Source organism: Salarias fasciatus, chromosome 15, assembly GCF_902148845.1.
Source record: "Salarias fasciatus chromosome 15, fSalaFa1.1, whole genome shotgun sequence".
Taxonomy (NCBI): Eukaryota; Metazoa; Chordata; class Actinopteri; order Blenniiformes; family Blenniidae; genus Salarias; species Salarias fasciatus.
The window spans coordinates 26,154,692-26,173,909 of record NC_043759.1 but is presented as its reverse complement, the minus strand read 5'-3'; the positions used below and the strand labels follow the sequence as shown (position 1 = coordinate 26,173,909).

Sequence of the window (19,218 nt, the reverse complement as noted above, 5' to 3'; positions counted from 1 at the left end):
TACTTCTGGAAGAGTCTGGGAAGAAATTCAAAAGAGGCTCACACCGAAGCCAGGGGCCTTGAAGCAAAACGCCTTTCGTCTTCAACCTGGACTTTGAGACAGAAACACTCTGCCCAGGGATCCAAACCTCAGACGAGCTTCAAAGGTAATAATTAACGTAAGAAAAGAGGCTCAAGGCAGAGAAGTTACACAGAATTCATGAGATGACGTCTATTGAAGCCTCTGAGGACCCGAGCTGCTGATTTTTAGGATGTTTTTCATTTTTCGCAGCCAGGAGGAGATGACTGCAGTGGAGGTGAGAGAATGAAGGTGTGAATTTATTCTACAACTGGACAATACAGTTTTGATTTAATCTGACAATTTATTGACGGATGCTGAGATGAACAGTGAGTGTGGCTGTAGAGAGGAAAATATTCCCTTTATGCTGAAATGTGAGGATTTATCTTCCAGGTTCGCCTTATGTAGTTTAATGCAGCTGTTTTTCATGCTGCCTGTTGAAATCACTTCTGGTTACTTTAGATCGCTTTAAGCCACTGCCTGGTGTGAAATGTAAATATACTATGTTGAGTTTTTATATGTTTACTATTTCTATAGGTCTGTATATTAAAAGTGTTTTGTGTGCTGACCTTTAGTGTTATTGTTAATATGGTCACCAGCCTTCCTTTTATTTATTTTTTTTTTTTTTATCATTTTTTGTTCCCCTCAGGAACTGATCACAGCAAGAGATTGAGTTAACCCTTCTTCATTTCCATAACTTAATCTATAAATCATCATTTAAATCAAATGTCTTTTATATTTTAAAACAGAATAGAATAAAATAGCCTGTGCTGCCATCACACTGTCAGTTTCCATACAGTACTCAAATACAAAAACTCGACGCATAACATAAAAAACACTGAGATGATAATAAGACGCAGGGTACGTCACTGCGCCGACGTCGTGCGTCACTTTTACGTGGTTACGCAGGAGTGGTACGCGCCGGAGCTGGATGTGAAGATGGCGGACGACGAGGCCGAGCAGGACCGGAGTACCGCTGGACAGACCGACCGGGCGATCCTGGAGCTCCGAGAGCGGCTGCAGCGGCTGCAGGAAGGCGTCGCCGGAGACGCGGCCGGCGGTCCGGTGCAGTCCTCCTCCGAGTACTGCCAGGAGTTCTGTCGGGTGAGTCATTTTCCCCCATGAGTTTAGCACACAGCCAGTTAGCATGTTCCGACCCAGCTCGTGGATAATCCACATAAACAGAAGCCTTCAGAGTCCATTCGTGCCCGATGCGTTCAGTGTATGTTATTTGCATCTCGTGGGTTCTTCAGTACGACCTTGTGAGCACGTGTTGTGTGTTTATTGAGGAGTCCTCGCTGTCTGCTTCACGTGAGCACCCAATGCTAACCCTGCTAGCTTCATTCTGGGTGCAGCTCGCTGTTTGAAGCCCTTTTCTCTCGTGCCTCTCATTGCATGCCGTAATCGACTTAACGTTGTTTTGGGTGTTGTTTTTCAAAACGAGGTGTGCTGGTCTGAAATCACTGTCACGTTTTGCTCAGGTCCGTGTTCCTGGATACATGCGCGTTCACGCGAGGTTATTATTTGCTGACAGGGGAGGGGGGTGTAACGTAGCTTCCCCAACCAGCCTTTATCAATATGTTACCTTTCTGCTGCGGCCAGGAGGGTGAGACAACATGGCGAGTCCGATACAATGAAACATGAGCAGGAATTATTGAGATAAGCGGAGTGTTTTCTCTCGTGAGGAATTTCTGCTGTGTACGTGCCGAACGTAACGCGCGTGCCTGTTGGAGTGGCATTAAAATATGCACCAAACATCCGCCAAAGACAACATTTACCCCTCGTGGAGGCTGATGGCGGCATGCTGCTCGATAGGAAGGTTGAGGTGGATGCAGAGAGCCTGGTATGTTCCGTGAATGGAGAAGTGTGTGTGTGTGTGTGTGTGTGTGTGTGTGTGTGTGTGTGTGTGTCCGTTGTAGTGAATCATCATTGTAAAACCAGTCAATCGACAAGGCCCTGAACAGTGAAGTTTATCAGCATCTGCCTTCAAGGTTTAATCTGTGTTGTCACAGTGTTTGTCCTGATAATATTGTTGACTGAATGTCAGTGCTGTGAATACAGTACGTGGTCAGAAGTGATCCTAAAAACCAGTCTGTTCCATCATCTCAGCTGTGTTAGTGCTTGCGCTGTTTACACTCGGCATTAATGTGTGTTTCAGGTGATCGGATCACGTGTGGCAAGCCTGAAAGGCGAGTGTAAACAAGCACCAAAGCACTTTCACTTAAAGGTCTGATATTCCCTCAGGAACTGTGAGCTCAAACCGGCGAATCAGAGATTCAGCCTTCATGACATGAGCTGGGTTAATAGCCACTCCCACTGTTAGCGGGTAATCCCTCTGACCCTCACACAGATAGTTCAGCTGTGCCCTCTGAATTACATGGGGGGCCACTTTTTCTCCTCACAAATGCATCTGGCCATGCCGGCTTTGGAGTGTAAACCTCACACATCACCAATGAGCCCCGCGATGTGGCGTTATCAGTGCACACCATGTTTTCATTGATTGCTGCAGTCTTTGAGAGCTGATGTCCTGCTTGTTTTAGACGTCTCCCTGCTTCAGCCCACCTCAGTCTAATGTTGGCGTCATAATCAAGCTCAGAAAAAAACCTCATGAGTCCTAAAACATGCAGGACGGCGGCGCTGGAGGACCAGAGTTTGATATGGAGTTCAACTCATTGCAACTTTCCAAGCAAACGATGGGGAAGAACATGGAGGTGTGTGTCTGGGTCTCTGCAGAGACACGGTGCTTTATAGCAGCCTGGGCAGAGGATACCGTCTGGGGACAGACTGGGGTAGTAACTGCACGTCAGGACCTTTGAGCCTAAAGCGAAAGTGACGTAGCGGTGGTAGTACAATCTGAACACAAGTGTAAACTGTGTGTGTGTGTGTGTGTGTGTGTGTGTGTGTGTGTGTGTGTGTGTGTGTGTGTGTGTGTGTGTGTGTGTGTCAGTTCTCGTAGCAGGTGACCTGACAGGTGGAAATGTTCCCTGTGCTTATCGCACTGAATTAAAGTCATTACAGCGTCTCCAGGGATTTGATCCAGCTCGAGTGTAAATACCCCAGCATTTACGTGAAGCTATTGTTGTATAATGCACATGTTTTTTATTTCCACATAACTAAGTAGAATAGAGCCCTTTAGGCTGGATCCGTGCAGAGGGCGAGTCTGCTCACACATGGACAAGTAGAGGGCAGCTTGCTTTTCCCAGAACTTACTGAACGACACTGTTGTATCTGGTAAATTTATCAAATTCCATTTCAGTTCCTTCCATTGTGCTGTTAAAATATGTTTTGACCTTTTCAGTCAGTACATTGATTCTTTTTTCTAATTTGAAAGTGAAACAAGCTCCAGCCAGTCAGGTTTGGTGTGGTTATAAAAAATAAATAAAAACAAGGTGTGATTGCTGTGTTGAAGCAGTGAGTGTGTGTTAATGTTAATGCTGGCTTCCACATCCAGACGTGCTCATCTTCAGGTGCAGGTGTTACGTTCAAGCAGGGGTTTTCTGGTGAGTCGCAGAATAAACACAGCCTTGGACTTTGGAAGCTCTGTGTTCTGACAGATTTTAGGAGTTGGTGTTGGAAAATGTGGATTGTGGCTGCAGTGTTTTTCACTCCGGGTTTTCGTTACGTTATGGTGAAAGTCGGGCCGCAGTAATCCAACATGATGAAGCTCAGTGCATGTCAGGGCAGCCCTTCATCAACAGTTTCCATTGTTTGCTGCGTTGCAGAGCTGCTGTGAATAGTTGATCTAATCAGTAAGAAACAGTGCCAGCGCTTAATGTTTTTACTCCTATTTATCTTATTTATTTGTTCTATTGTCATGACTTTTAATGGCAGGTTATTCACGTGGTTTTTATCTCAGAGACTGTTTTTATCTCACTCGAGTGTTTTTTAGTTTTGTTGTGTGTGTCTTATTTCAATCATCTTTTTCCTTATCCTGGCTGAACGTTGGTGAACTCTGAGCGCTGCTTCTGTTTCCTCAGCGTCACTCGATCAGGTTCCTGCCTGTCAGATTTAATGTATGTCATGTTGTGTCATGTCAGATTCAGACGTCTCCTGCTCACCAGATCTATCCACGGGTGCAAAGAAAGTAACCTTGAACCTGAACTGGCGGTGAGAATTTGTCGACTCGTCGTTTTCCGAGTGGACCTCCTGTTGATTCTTGGTCTTCGTCTCAAACGGTTCACCTGGTTTCCAGTAATTCTCCTCCACACCACTCCGTCCTGTGCTGGGTAAACCCCTTCACTGTTTTGATGTGAAAATGGCGGCAGCGAGTGAGACGACCTGTCGTCCTGCATTCAGAAATATGTAAGAACTTCAGGTCAACGGGGGACAAGAGAAGTCTGTGTGCTGTGGAAGTTATCATGGAGCACAGCACCTTCAAATAAAACAGCTGTTTAAAATGTGTCCATAAAACAAGAAATTCAGTGTAAATATGTGATTATTAACGAAATGAGATGTCTATTAAAATTTAATTTCATGATTATCCTGGCTAAAATACTGGCCATCAGTGATATTATCTTAATTGTCAAAGTATGGTTAGAACGTTGAAACTGTCATCATTCTGGAATGACTGGAGTCGCTTTATACAGAACGTTTTGTTTTTTACAAGTAACCTGTTATTTATTTATTTTTTAAGTGGACACAGCATGACTTCCTTTCATTTCATGAATTACCCTTCAACTAAAAGATCTTTGGCCACGTTTACAGGGGCCCCGTATAAATCGAATTGTAAATGTGTCATATAAACACCCGAGTGGATCCGCTTCGCTCGGAGCGGATTGTGCGAGGTAGTGTACACTGATCAATAATCTGCTCTGTGACACTGGAGCGGATCAAACGGAGGATTAATGGTTCTGCCGTGCGTTCCATCGTACGTAGTGACGTGATGACGTGCGCAGTAAACGGGAAGCAGGACAGTCAAAAACAAGCAGAACTCGACGGTGTTTGAAAAATACTTTTTTAGTAAAAAAAACCCCAGAGAAAAAACACTGGAGAGGCAAGATGGAAGCAAATCGTTGTTCAAAGAGCTCCGTAGCAGACTGCAAGAGGACCGAACGGCCAGCGTTATGGATTAACTGGTTCCCTTGTTAATGAGTGACGTGTTTCTGTGTAAGCACATGCTGGAAACAGCAGATGTTAAAATAAGACTCACAAAATACTCTAAACTTATAAATTTACTGTAACTGTAGATAACTGTCGTTCGCTAGAACGACTACAAGTTTCAGTCGGTATTTCAACGTCTGTTGGTCACAAGTTGACACGGACACCAGTTAATGGAAACATCGGCAGGCGGAGCTGAGCCCCAGTGCTCACTCTGGGGGAGCGCTAGCTCCTTGAGCAGGGTATCATGGAGATGTTGGGACATTATTTGATTGGATATCCAGCAGATAAAAACACTCTGCTCAGCGCTGAGGACTGCTGGCTGCAAAGCTACAGACCTGAAAGTTCCACCAGAGACTTTGTGCTCATGTCACAGAACGCTGCATAATCCACTTCTTCACCCAGGGCTCTGGGAAACCAGGATTCATCATGGATCGCTTTGTATGCCGTCCATGTATACACATTTTGCTTTCAAGTGTGATGTTTTTAAAACAATCAGCAGCTTGCATGGCGTGCCGCTAATGGGAGCTGTGTTTTTATGAAACGCAGAGGTATGATGTGGACCTCCAGGTGAATTCAGTCTTCGTCCTCCGTATGGCCTCGCTCGTTACCTGGTAGATGCGACTCTGACTGTGATCCACGTGAAGGCGTCGGAAATGAGCACTTTAGAGGAGAGCTGTTGAAATCAACCGGGGAGGCATGGTGGAGTCCTCCGTCGCCGTTGTTTACATACAGACGGTTTCCCAAGCTCAGTCGCCTCCTCCGAGCTGTGTTAGCATTTAAACAGACCGCCAGAACAACAACATTCTGCTGTTTTTTTTTCTTCAAAACCTGTAACCTGGTTCTTTGACCAAGGAACCACGGTACAAGTGTAAACACTTTGGTTTTGTAATTTTTTAACTGTAATCATTCCCTCGTGAGACTGTCTGGTTTCTTCCTCTGGAGAAAAAAAAAAAAAAACCTGTCCCCTCTCTTCACCTAAGCTTTTCTTATCTGTGCTTTTCTTTCATTCTTTACTACTTCGACAGCGCACCTTGATCTACAGTCTCACAAGTTTTCACAAGGTTGCTGTAAATGAGCTGTATTTAGCACAGGGCTGATTTTCATTCATTGTCCGTCCCGTAAAAACATGCAGGGTTACAGTCGTATGAAAAGAACATCATAAAGCAGCGACGATGATACAATAAGCTATCCTCTGATAGCTGCTGGTAGAGGATTCCAGTTTGTGCAACGCTTAATAATTAATTTTACTTTCAGTTTGTGTGGAAGTGTTGAGTCGTTCTGAAAAGGCTATTTCTCTCTTCAGAATGAAAGGATGAACCAGTGCTCAGTCAATGGTTTTACAGCTTTCACACAGAGATAAAACTGATCATATAACCTCAGAGTGATAAACAGTAAATGACTTGGATCTGAAATAATCTGTGTTGCAGTCAGTAAAAGCGTCGCCCTTTGCTTTGATGTAGCTCATTTATTTCTACAGTGTCTGATGAAGCTCAGACATCGAAATTGACCAAACCAAGGTTGTTGTGCTCTGAGCTGTAGTCTCTCACTTCAGTTAAACCGGTTCGGAGATATCAGGCAGGTCAGCTCCATTTCAAAAGCAATTTGGTTTATAAAACCTACCAGCGTTAAAAATGTCTGAAGTGACCAAATATGAGGGCATCAGGTCAGTGTCTTCCTGCGAACATCGCCGTTTAGTGTTGATCTGTTCTGCGGAAAAATGCATGTGTTTTTTCCTCCTCCTCAGCTGACAGAAACTCTTGTTTCCCTCCAGCTGTGCGAATGTGGAGCGCTGTAATGAAGGTCATGGCAGATGGCTTTTGTTTTTCATTAGTATCTTTTGTTTTGCTGTTAAAAAGCCATGTGGGGGAGAAGCAACAAAGAATAAAACTTTTCCAGCATTTTTGCAGAGTGGGAGCGAGCGCGTCGTCACTGCCTGCTGCAGCTCGTTTTATTAGCTCTCAACTTTTTCTGAAGATGCTACCAACGAGGTTCCAGGTGGAGAAACAAGTCTTTGAATCAAGATCTTGATTTTGGGACGAACCTGCTTTCCTCTGAGGACGCGTGTCGGCGTTGTCGGTGACGTCCTGTCCTGTCCTGTCCTCCCTCTGCAGACGCTGCTGGAGTACGCCGGCCGTTGGAAGGTAGAAGAAGACCCTCTGCCGCTGGTGGAGGTGTACATCGTGGGCCTGCTGAGTTACGCCCAGGCCTCCCAGTACCTCTCGCTGCAGTGTGAAAACGTGCCTCTGGTGGCGGAGAGGCTCTCACTGTGAGTACAACCGCCGCCGCTGAAAAGAGCGTTTTTCCTGAAGTCTGGCTTAATGACTGGCGGTTTGCTGTGCAGGAGTTTTCTGGAGCTGTTGCTCTCCCTGAAGGACGTCCCCGATGGCGTCTGGCAACAGTTCAAGCTGTCTGTGCAGGTAAACATCAGGACTGTCACTCCTCAAACCTAACTCTCAAAGCTCACATTGTTAAAGTGCTGGTCTGTTGTCTTCACGCAGTAAGAAAATCGTTGTGATCCGGACTAAACGGTGTGTTGTTTGCAGTTTGCTCACAGTAAGCTTGAGGAGAACGGGATGTCTCAGCTGTCGCTGCTGTCCACTCTGGGCCAGTATGACGGCGTTTGGACCAGCAGCGTCCTGCAGAGCCTGCTGTCCGACCAGAGCCTGCAGCCGGACGACGGTGAGTCCTCACAGTCGGACGCACGCCTGTGAAAACAGCTGTAGCGTCTAAGCGGGTGGCGAGGAGTTTATGTGGTAGAAACTAACGGCTCCTCACCTCACTCTCTCTCCAGCTGACTATATAACCAAAAACTCACTTTGTGGGGCTTTTTTTCTCACAACTTGTTGCCAAGCAACCTGTTCATGAGTGTGTGTGAGAGAGTGTGTGTGTGTTGCTCTGATCAGTGTCACTGATCATCTCAACCAAACCAGCTGAAAAACTCTGAGCTTCACTGATTGTGAGACGTTTGTGATTCATCTTCATACACCGGTGAATCTCATAAAGTGACAAAACTATACACTGTTCAGTGATACGTGTTTTATTTTCCTCTCAGAACATTTCAGAAGAGCGGTTTTGAGCATTTTTAGAGTAAATTCTAAAATCATTCAGAAAACAGGCTGAATAAAGAACAAAATGCTTCAGTTCTGTAAATCAAAGCTCTGTTCTGTGTAATGATACATTAATCAGCTTCTGAAAAACGGAGTTGATTCAAAGTGAAGACTGGGTTTGTGTCAGTTATACTAAACATTTCAACGAGACAAACTAAAGCAGCAGACTCTGGATTATTGTCAGTGACTTCAACCTTGACTGGCTCGAGTACATGCTGTTTTTAAAGTAATTTTGAAGTTCTGAAATGCATTTCTGTATGAAAATGTCTGATTGAAAATGCTGCAGCGTCCAGTCAAGTCTTTTCTATATATATATATATATGGTCAATAACTAACTTTAATTTGACCAAAATGCATTTATTTCTTCTTTTACTGATAGAAATCCTCACTTATAAACCAAAAATGCAGAGACATGTGATGTTTTTGAAGTGCTTTATGGAGGAAGTGGCCGGATCGCTCTGTGCTTCCTGCACTAAGCTCCGTGCTGCTGCTGCTGTTTCAGTGGAGCGGTTCCTGGTGCAGGAGGGCCCGGTGCTGCTGGAGATGAGGGTGAAGCAGCTGATGAAGGAGCAGCAGCTGGTGAAGGCCGCCCGGCTGGCTAAGACCTGCGCCGAGGCTCTCGGCCTCCAGGGGAAGGGCCCCTTCAAGCAGATCTACCTGGTCTGCCTCTGCGCCACGTCGGAGCAGGACCAGCTCATGGAGCAGGTGAGGACCGCCGTCACTGCTGGAGGAACAACCAGCTTATGCTTCACCATGAGACCGCTCTAGAAATGAACACCTTCACTTTGAAATCTCTTTAAAATCATTTCTGTGAGCTTTAATTTTCCTTTTCTTGATCCATGAGATGGGAGAAATTGAAAACGCCTCAGCTTCTTAAGTGTTTTCTTCTGTTTCCTCTGAACTGACTGTGGATTATGTGACACCTGACGTTCCCAGTAAATCAGAGCTGACTGTGTTGTTGTGCTCAGCTTGCGAAGGAGGACTGCAGAGAAGTGCTGGAGATGATCTGTAACCTGGAGTCTGAAGGAGACGACCGGGCAGCGTTCAGCCTCTGCTCAGCCTTTCTGACCCGCCAGCTTCTGCAAGGAGACACCTACTGCGCCTGGTAAGAACGCCGTAGAGGGAATACACTGACCGTAATTCATCACTTCATCAAGCCTTCGGGCCTCGACACACGCCTTTCAGTCACACATAGGTGGATTTTCAAAAGGATGGAAAAGTATTTTTAAGCCACATTATATACATCCTTTTTCATTCTTTCTTCTAACCCACTGCGTTTCAACAACGCTGGATATAGACACTTAATGTCACTCATTTTATTATACAATGTAATGACAATTAGACAAGCAGTATTTAATCTGTTAAGGGATAGAGAGATAAACCATGGCTGGTAAAGGAATACAGATTGACAACACTATTCAGGAGGAGGAATTACTGAGTCTGATCTGTGATGGGAAAAAATGAGTAAGTGGTGCTAATTAAAAATGGAGCTCAAGAACCCCAAAAGTCCCAAAGTTCAGGTTAATTTCAGCTTCATCCTGAAATTTCAGCCCAGTATGCCTAGCCTCCCAGGATTAGCGTGTAGAAACGAAGCCTTGGACCTGAAGAGCTTTATTAACTCGGTGAATGCTGCTGTAATGGGTGTTTGCATGTTCTCCCTTCAACCCAGGGAGCTGACGCTGTTTTGGAGCAAGCTGCTGAAGCGACTGGAGCCTTCAGAGCAGACCTTCCTCAACAGCTGCCGCCAGATGTCGCTGATCTCCAAAACCGTTTACCACATCCTCTTCCTCATCAAGGTCATCCAGTCAGAGGTCAGTCGAGACGAAACTTATTCCTTTTACAGACAGAGTGAGATGATGCTTCAGAGATCTGCTTCATCGGGTTTAATGACTTCATTTTGATGGAATTTTTTATGTATATTTGTTTTACGCATTTAAAATCAACCACCAGTTTCCCCAAGCATAACTATTTTGTCCTGAAGAGCTGAAGCAAGCAGAAGTCATTTGTGTTGAACCGAAATCAAATTAAAAGCCCTCATGTGAGACACAGTGAATTGTCAAAATAAAAAACGAAGTCACTGGATTAACTGAAGCGGCTCTAATTCAAAGGTTCAATCACAGAGCAGTAAAGAGGAATTCAGCCTCTTACAGTGACGACTCCTGCAGAAGGGGTGTACTATCATCTCATGTCTGCAGAGCACTTTAAACTGTGAAAGCGCTCTTAACAATTTAAAGGAAACTATGGCTTTTGGGTCACTCCAAACTGTAGAAGTGTAAAAATGTCTTTACAAATCAGATATGAAGCCATCAGTCATATTTCAGCTTTGAGTGATGTTTGCGTCTCTCTTCACAGGTTGACGACGCTGGCTTACCTGTGTGCATCGAAATGTGCATGAGGGCTCTGCGGATGGACACCGACGACGGGAATATGAAAGCCACTGTATGTAAAACTGTTTCCTGTCTGCTCCCAAACGACCTGGAAGTGAAGCGAGCTTGTCAGCTGACGGAATTCCTCCTGGAGCCCACGGTGGACTCGTACTACGCCGTAGAGACTCTTTACAATGAGCCGGATCAGAAGCTGGAGGAGGAGAGCATGCCCATTCCCAACTCGCTACGCTGTGACCTCCTGCTGGTCTTCAAAACCCAGTGGCCCTTCGACCCCGAGTTTTGGGACTGGAAAACACTGAAACGCCACTGCTTGGCACTAATGGGCGAAGAAGCCTCGATAGTGTCGTCTATCGACTTGCTGAATGACACGGAAAGCCCCGAAGAAGACGAGGACTTTCAGAGTCTCAAGGAGTTTGATAATATCCCCAGTCACTTGATCGAGGGCACGTACGACCTTGACGATATGACGGACAAGAAACGGAAGAACAGAGAAATGAAGAAACTGAGGGAGAAGGGTTTTATATCTGCCAGGTTTAGGAACTGGCAGGCCTACATGCAATACTGTGTGTTATGTGACAAAGAGTTTCTTGGCCACAGGATTGTGCGTCACGCGCAGATCCACCAAAGCGGAGGCATATACACCTGCCCCATATGTGCCCAAACCTTCAGTTCTAAAGACACTTTGATTCCCCACGTCACCTCGCACGTGAAGCAGTCCTGCAAGGAAAGGCTGACGGCGATGAAAACCAGCAGGCGGCTGGCCGAGTCCAAAACGGCTGCCCCCGTCGTTGCGGCGTTGACCCACAATGCCCAAACACAAAACGGACTTCTCAAAAACGACGACTCGTCAGACCAGAAGACGACCTCGATTCCTAGCGTCAAAGCCACGGCATGTCAAGGCAGCGCAGACGTCTGCGAAGGGAACGTCTGCCCTGTGGGAACGTGCCGGAGAAGCTTCAAGTTCTTAAAAAATCTGATTGCACATGTTAAAACCCACAGGGACGACGACGAGGCCAAGACGTTCCTGGAGATGCAGAGCAAGAAGGTGATTTGCCAGTACTGCCGTCGCCACTTCATTAGCGTCACCCACCTCAACAACCACCTGCAGGTCCACTGCGGGGCCAAGCCGTACATCTGTATCCAGCTGAACTGCAAGGCCAGCTTCCTGTCCAACGCTGAACTCCTCGTACATAAAAAGACGCACTCGTTTTTCAGAGCTAGATGCATGTTCCCAAACTGTGGGAAAATCTTCAACGAGGCGTTTAGGCTGTACGACCATGAGGCCCAACATTATAAAACGTTTACATGCAAAGTTGCAGACTGTGGAAAGGTGTTCCACTCGCAGCAGCAGCTGGATTTGCATCAGCAGAAGCACGTTGCCGAAGAGGAGAGTTCTGAGAGTTTGGAGCAGCCGACGCAAATTAAGAAACCTGGTCCGTCACTCATAGAACAGATGCTGCGCAGTCCACCTTCCTCCTCCAACCAAGGAAGCTTCCAGAGCAACTGGAACGCTGGAAGTGCCGACCATAGAGATCCTGTGAGGCAGCCGACGTCCATAGAGGAATTGCTTAGATCTCCACCAAAGCCCCTGGAGACAGTGGGTCAACATGGAGTCAACCCAAAACCACAAAATACAAGTTGTCCCTCTGGTCATGCTCAAAGCTTAAACAATTCGGTCATTCAGTCTGTACATTCCCACCTGTCGGAAACAACGGGACTCCGAGATGATCCCGGTGGTTCCTCTTTTGACTATGTGAGGCCCCCCCAACAGAATCAGCCAGCACCTCCGCTTGAAGCCCATATTGGAAATGTCCTGCAGAGCCAGCCACAAATGTACCCAAATACTGTCAATAACGCAGCCCTTAACTACAGTCATGTCAGTAACTTGCCGTTGCCAGTTCATCAAGGGCCGGTGTGTAGCACTAATACTGGCCTGTCAACAGCTCCACAGGCGCTGAACTCAACAAAACCCCAACCAGTGTCCCAACCTCTCCCCCCGACAGTGAACTCTCAGCAGCTTACAGGGAACAAATCTGAGAACCTTGTTAGCTCCTCCAGCAGCACCGGCCCCCCTCCAGGGCTGAGAGAGCGATTCCACTGTGCTTTGGAGACGTGCATACGACACTACAGCACTCCCAGGAGCGTTAGCAAACACATGAAAGCTGTTCACCCAGATTTCTATGAGCAATGGAAGCTCGCTCGAACTAAATTCAAGATCACTTATGCACCAGCACCAAAGACCCAGATTGTGGGGAACGTGAGCTCGGCCGCCTTGGTTCAGAACCAGAAGGCCAGCAGAGAAGCGGTCCAAGCAGTTCAGAGGCAGAATGTTATTCAGTCGCCTCCTTATGCTAACATGACCACAGGTTCAAATTTCAACAGCCAGAATTTGTTACCTTCACCTGCCCTCAGTGGCTCAGTTCTCATGTCAGATGTTCTGAATCATATTGTCGTTTCCCAGCTAAGAAGTGATGGAATCCAAGACACTGCACAGTCACAGTCGTCGGACGGTCAGAATTGGCAAACACTTGCAGGAGGCGAGCAAAGTCTGAAATGTCCCCCCTCTATAATCTACCCTCCCGGTTTGCAGGCAGTGCCGCAAGCCAGTCCAGCATGTGTCCCTCTACCTCCCACCAGCCCCTCCTGCTCTATGATGGCAGCAGGTCTGAGCAGACCAGCCGAGTCCTTGCAGTCACCACTGCTTGACAGTAGGAACCAGCCACTCCTTCCCCAGCATGTCAGTGATGCAAAGGAGATGCTGCCGCAGGTCGAAGCCTTTCCGCCGTACGCGGTGCAGATGCAAAGTAGTCAAGCACCCGTTTCACAGACACCGGAGGAAGCAAACGCCATTCAGAATCATTTACAGCCTAGTTTTCCTTCCGCTGTCGGTGAAAACCAGAACAACGTTAACAGCCACTATCCGAACGGTCTGTTCATGCCTGAAAACGGCCCTGACAAGCCAGCCCGTAAAAGCAGAAGGCCGAAATGGCCCGCGATTGTCAAAGATGGCAAATTTGTTTGTTGTAGGTGTTTTAGAGAATTCGATAACCCCAGATCTCTCGGGGGCCATTTATCTAAGCGTGCAGTTTGCAAACCGTACGATGAATTAGAACTGAACACAGACTTACCAAGATCATTCCTTGATCTTCTCCACTCAGAACAGACGGGTAACGTCCCTCAATCACAGATGTCCTACAATGGTACTGCTGCAGCTGTTTATCAGGAGAAGCCACATATGTCAGTGACTGCTGCTCCTTCAGCAGCAACAAACGATTATTCTGCCCCCAGTTACTCGCAAGATGACTTGCCAGCATATGGGAGTGATGAAGCAGACGATATTTTCCGGCAAATAATGGCAGAGTCCAGTGCGTCTGATTTGTTTTTGCAGTCACCTCCTGCTCAGACATTGTTCCAAAACCGCTGCCCTCCCTTTGGCGCCACTTTACCAGGTAGCTCAGTAATACAGCACACAGAAAACGTCCAGCTGAAGCAAGAAGACAACCTCTACAGCACCCATTATCCTCAGACAAACATCGATACATTTACTGGAAACAAATTCCCAAACCCACTTCTTACCCAAATGCTCACAGGAAACCCTTCTACTGCCATTCCAGGTAGCGCTCCCCTAAATCACACTGCTGCCGGGGAAGTCCATAGCAAAGGGTATCACTCCAGGACAGCCGTCCAGACACCCGACACAGCCCCACCTCCACTCACACAAGCACTGTTACCCGATCGTCAACGCGCTCCACCAACAGGTAGTAATTCTGCTGAGGCGGAGCGTAAAACAGCTGAACAAGATATTAAAAAAAGGCTGCGTGAGCAGATTTTATCAGGCGACTTTCAACGTAGAAATGGCATTTTTCATTCTGGCAGCGCTGACCAAAATCCTAGTTCCATTTCTCTGGGTCCCCCCGGCAACTCTCCTGATAATTCAGCTTTGAAGCCAACAGTGAGAAGCGCAAACAGTGACTCGACAAGTAAAGGGAAAATCCATCATGAAAAATGTGCAATTATGCCTGGGACCTCAGGAGAAATCGAACAACTGCTGAAAACACAAAGCTTTACGCATTTCAGAGATGGTGCTATCCAACAGCAGGAGGTGCTGAGTCCCATGGGCACTGTGGCAAATGAGCCAGACTCTGAACCAGCTCAGTTATCAGCCAGTCAGCAACGATCCATGTCAGAAATTCAGTGTGCATTTGAAAAGCTCGATTTGATCAGAGAAAGAGCTGATCAGATGAAGCAAGCTAATTCCACTAACGGTGTCAATAAAGAGCAAAGAGCAGCAGCAAAGACTAAACCGCGTAAATTGGTGCAGTCAGACTTAATCAAGCCGTATCACTGTGAGAGTGAAGGCTGCACACTGAGTTTCATGACTGGGGACACGCTTTGGAGGCACCTCGCTAAAGTTCACAATTACACTCTTGAGATGGTGAATGTGGTTAAGAAAAGGTTAGGCCTGTATGCTCCCTTCAAGTGCCAGAAGTGTCCCAAGGCGTTTACTCGAAATTCAAACCTTCGTATTCACTACCAGTCTGCCCACAAATTGTCCTTTGAGGAGATTGCAGATTTAGATATGATGCGCAGGAATACTAAAGTTACTGATTCTGTCACTGTTGTAAACCAGACTGTTGGCACCAACCAGGCAACACCTGCAGCAGCTACAGCAGCTACTCACTCCTCCACAGACAGTCACATGCACCCTTATTTTGGCCAAGATGCAGTGAAACAGGAGTGCATTCCACAGGGCCTGATGCCTTGCCCAAACATAGCGAATGAAAAATCTCAAGAGGACAATCGCTCCTCAGTCATTTGTTCCCTGCAAGCTGCTCCCATGCACAACCAACCAATGCCTATGACAGTACCTGCCAGCCAGTCAGCTCAGACAGGGACGGCAGCACCTCAGTGGCCACAAGCTCACCCAGGAAACCAGCCCAAAATCCCCCCAGTGAGCCAAGCTGCTGTTCCTCCCAACCCGGTTCAATCTGCCCCACAGCTGGTCAACGGGCTTCATCCTGTCAAACAGTCAGTGTCCAGTACGCCAGTAGTAATTAAGCCCAGTGTGGACGCCACCAAGAAGGTGAAAGAGAGAAAGCCCAAGTCGGGGGACTCCACGAGTCGGTACAGACCGTACTGCTGTGTCCATCAGGGCTGTGTGGCGGCCTTCACCATCCAGCATAACCTCATCCTTCACTACAGGGCCGTACATCAGTCTGCTCTGTCGGCCCTGGAGGTCAACCGAGAGCAGGACCAGTGTGAAGAAGCGTGTGAGACCACGAACGAAGAGGAGGAAGAGGCAGAGATGGAGTACCCCCACATTTCGGAGTTCCGTTGCCAAGTCAAAGATTGCTGCTGCGTGTTCCAGTTTGTTCCCAACCTGTTCCAGCATTACGTCCAGCTGCACAAATTCCCCCTCGACAAGATCATCAGCATCTTAACCAGCATAACGCTTGGCAAGTTTACCTGCGGCCACCAGGGATGCACGGAGTCCTTCACTAATTTCTGGAAATTCATAAAACACGTCAAAGAAATGCATAAAGATATAAAGTTCGCCAAGCCTGAATCGTTCGTTTCATTTAAGTGTGAAATCGAGGGCTGCGACCGTTCGTACGCCACAAAGTCGAACCTTCTCCGGCACACCATGAAAAAGCATCAGGACCTGTCCCAGCCCAAACTGAAGAACCAAGACATCAAAGAAGAACCTGTCAAACAGAGCTCAAAGACCTTACATTACCCCATCCCGAAAACAAGTAACGGTAAAGAAAACATCGAGAGCAACAAGAAGCTCTTGTCCAGGGCGCGCCACACAAAACGAGCTCCGAAGTCAAAGATCAGCCACTGGGCTAAATATGGGAAGCCATCCTTGAAATCTAAAGTAGAAGCATCGGCAATGTGCACAAAGAAGTCTACTCTGCAGTACCCCTGCATGATCAAAGGCTGCGAGTCGGTCATGAAGTCGGAGCGGCACATCGTGAAGCACTACATCGGCCACGGACTGTCGGCAAAGTACCTGGAGCAGCAGAGGAGCCACTTCATATTCTGTAAGAAGTTCCCCAAGCAGCGGTGCCGCCATGTCAGGACTGACGACTCCAAATCGGACAACACCTCGGACCTCTCGGACAGCGAGCCGGCGCCAGAGGCGGCCGTGGAAGCAGGAGGCGGCGGCGAGAATGACTCTGTTCAGCCTATTCTGCGCAGAAGGGCCACCTCCATAAACCCCATCGTGTTGATCCGCAAAATGTCAAGCGAGAGCACCAACGGCACCGTGATACTCAAACGCAAGCGAGGTCGCCCCAAAAAGTTCCTGGACAAAATAGTGAAGCGTAAGAAGATCCGACTGGCCAAAGCCGACGCGGTGACGAACAAGACCGACGCCGTGTTTCCCGCGAAGGACGATGTGTCGCGCGAGGAGGCGGGCGAGGAGGCGGGCGAGGAGACCGCCCCTCTGTCCTCCTTCAAACCGATGGGATTCGAAGTGTCCTTCTTAAAGTTCCTGGAGCGGTCCAACCAACCGGGACCACCGCTGACCGTCCCGAGGGACGCCTGGAGGAACCTGTCCGGCCCGCACGTCGCCGACACCTGTGTCTGGTTCAGCAACCCCGGGAACCTGAAGCCTCTGGGGAGGGTCCGGATCCACTTCGACGCGGCCTTCGCCAGCGTGTCGGGCCTCATGTTGAAGCAGCTGCAGGGCATGCAGCCGGCCGTGGTGTTGACCAAGACGGTCTGACGTCCTCCGGGGCGGCGCTAAAGCAGAATCTCAGGACTGGAGCGAGTTCGAACCCGCGGCCGGCTGCTGGCCTGCATCGAACTTTCTTTTCTGTGTTTTTTTTTTTTATCACATCTGATAAACCTTTCTGAGCTGCATTACCTGTAAATGAGTTTGTCTTTTTTGATATGGAATGTGAAGCATGTTTTCATGAAGTCCAAACGAACTCTCAGCCGTGATGTGGACATAGGTCTTATGATCCCTGTGGGACGTGGAGAGGACGATCGTGAAGTGGTGTGTAGTTTGTGGTTTGGAGACGTGGACTACTGTGTGTTGTGTGTATATAGTTGGTTTTTGCCCACTGCCACCAGCAGTCCTGCTGTTCTTCAGTTGTTGTTTTTTTACTGCCATCTGGACTTGCTCTTGCAGCAACGCCGCAGCTCAGGAATCGTTAGCGTGGCGCCGCAGCTGGAAGGCAAACTTTTTAAATTATTCTGAACAAAACAAGCTCGTGAGTGTTTTGTAGTGTTTCCCTCATTTGTAAGATTTTCTATCTGAAAACCACCAGATACAATCATTATTTAATTTTTCTTTTGTCGAAGCGTTTCAGACAGGCCTTCTACCAATAAACATGTATAAATCATACATGACATGAAAAAAACGGTGTGGTCTCTTTATTCTCTTAATTGAAATGCTGTCTTTACACCAGTGAGATTAGATTTGAGGACTTTCGAAGAGATGCAACAGGCTGTAATATTAGTTGAACCCTAAAATTGTTTTCATGTTTAAAAAAAAAAGTCTTCATATTCTCTATTTTTTATGCTTAAAAAAATACCTATTTTTCCAGCTGTATTCTTGTCAACATCTGTATTCTGGACTGAAATGTGAGGCCCTTTGTGTTTCCAGAGAAGTGTCTGAAAAGAGGTTCTGACAAACGACTCTACAACACCAACCTGAAGTGAAACATCTCTTTCAACCAGTGTGTTAATTTCCAGGTTTAATTCAGTCTGGTCCAACAGGAACTGTCAGCATCGTGTGAGAACTTTCAGATTTAAAGTCGCCATGTTTACTTAAGGTTTCGTTAAAGCACAAAGCAGAAACTCTTCAGTGTTTGATCAGAGCAGCAGGAGCTCAGTCATTTATTTCTACAGACATGCAGAAGCCTCATACAACATGCTGTTTATCGAGGGAAACGTTTGAAATGTAATCTGCAATGAGTCTGTAGGCTCCAGGAGAGTTCAGAGTGGAAAAAAAGGCTTCTATGATGTAGCGTCATAGTATTCTGTATTTAAACATACATAGAAAGCAACTAAAATAGAATAATAAAATTACAAAAATTTCAACGCACACTAACATATTTACAATAATACAATTTATTTATGTGTGTATATATATATATATATATATATATATGTGTGTGTGTATATATATATATATATATATATATATATACATATATAGTGCAATGGAATGAGAAACATCTATACATGGAGTGAATAGAGACAGAGTCCCGTCTGCCCCACAGAGGTTTTATGGTGTTTAATAAATTCCAGTGCTGTAGTTTGTTGCAGTCTCTCAGTGTGCATTTCTAAAAACATGCATATTAAAATCACTCGGGCTGTCAGGCTTGTTCCAGAGGTCTTTTAGCAGATCTGAGCAAATTATAAAGACAGTCAAAAGAGGCATTGCAGTAATCTGAAATTGTATTAAATTTGTACATTTGAACTTTTTCAGGTGTTCGCTAAAGACATTGAGTCAAACTGAAAGATTCTGGCAATGTTTGAGGAATTTTATTAAAGTTAAAACCAAACTTCCTGTACGTCTGTGTCAAATTAAAAGCCTCTAACTAGCACCTGTC

General features: G+C 46.7%; 1 protein-coding gene across 1 annotated transcript; it reads left to right on the top strand.

Moving 5' to 3' along the window:
• The first annotated feature begins 985 nt into the window (after positions 1-985).
• znf292b (zinc finger protein 292b) lies at positions 986-18,080 on the top strand. The gene is made up of 8 exons (XM_030109937.1): positions 986-1,161; positions 7,269-7,423; positions 7,499-7,574; positions 7,701-7,836; positions 8,767-8,969; positions 9,233-9,369; positions 9,934-10,075; positions 10,617-18,080. The coding sequence occupies exons 1-8, from the start codon at positions 997-999 to the stop codon at positions 17,379-17,381; spliced, it is 7,779 nt and encodes a 2,592-aa protein (XP_029965797.1). The 5' UTR covers positions 986-996; the 3' UTR covers positions 17,382-18,080.
• The last annotated feature ends 1,138 nt before the right edge of the window (positions 18,081-19,218 follow it).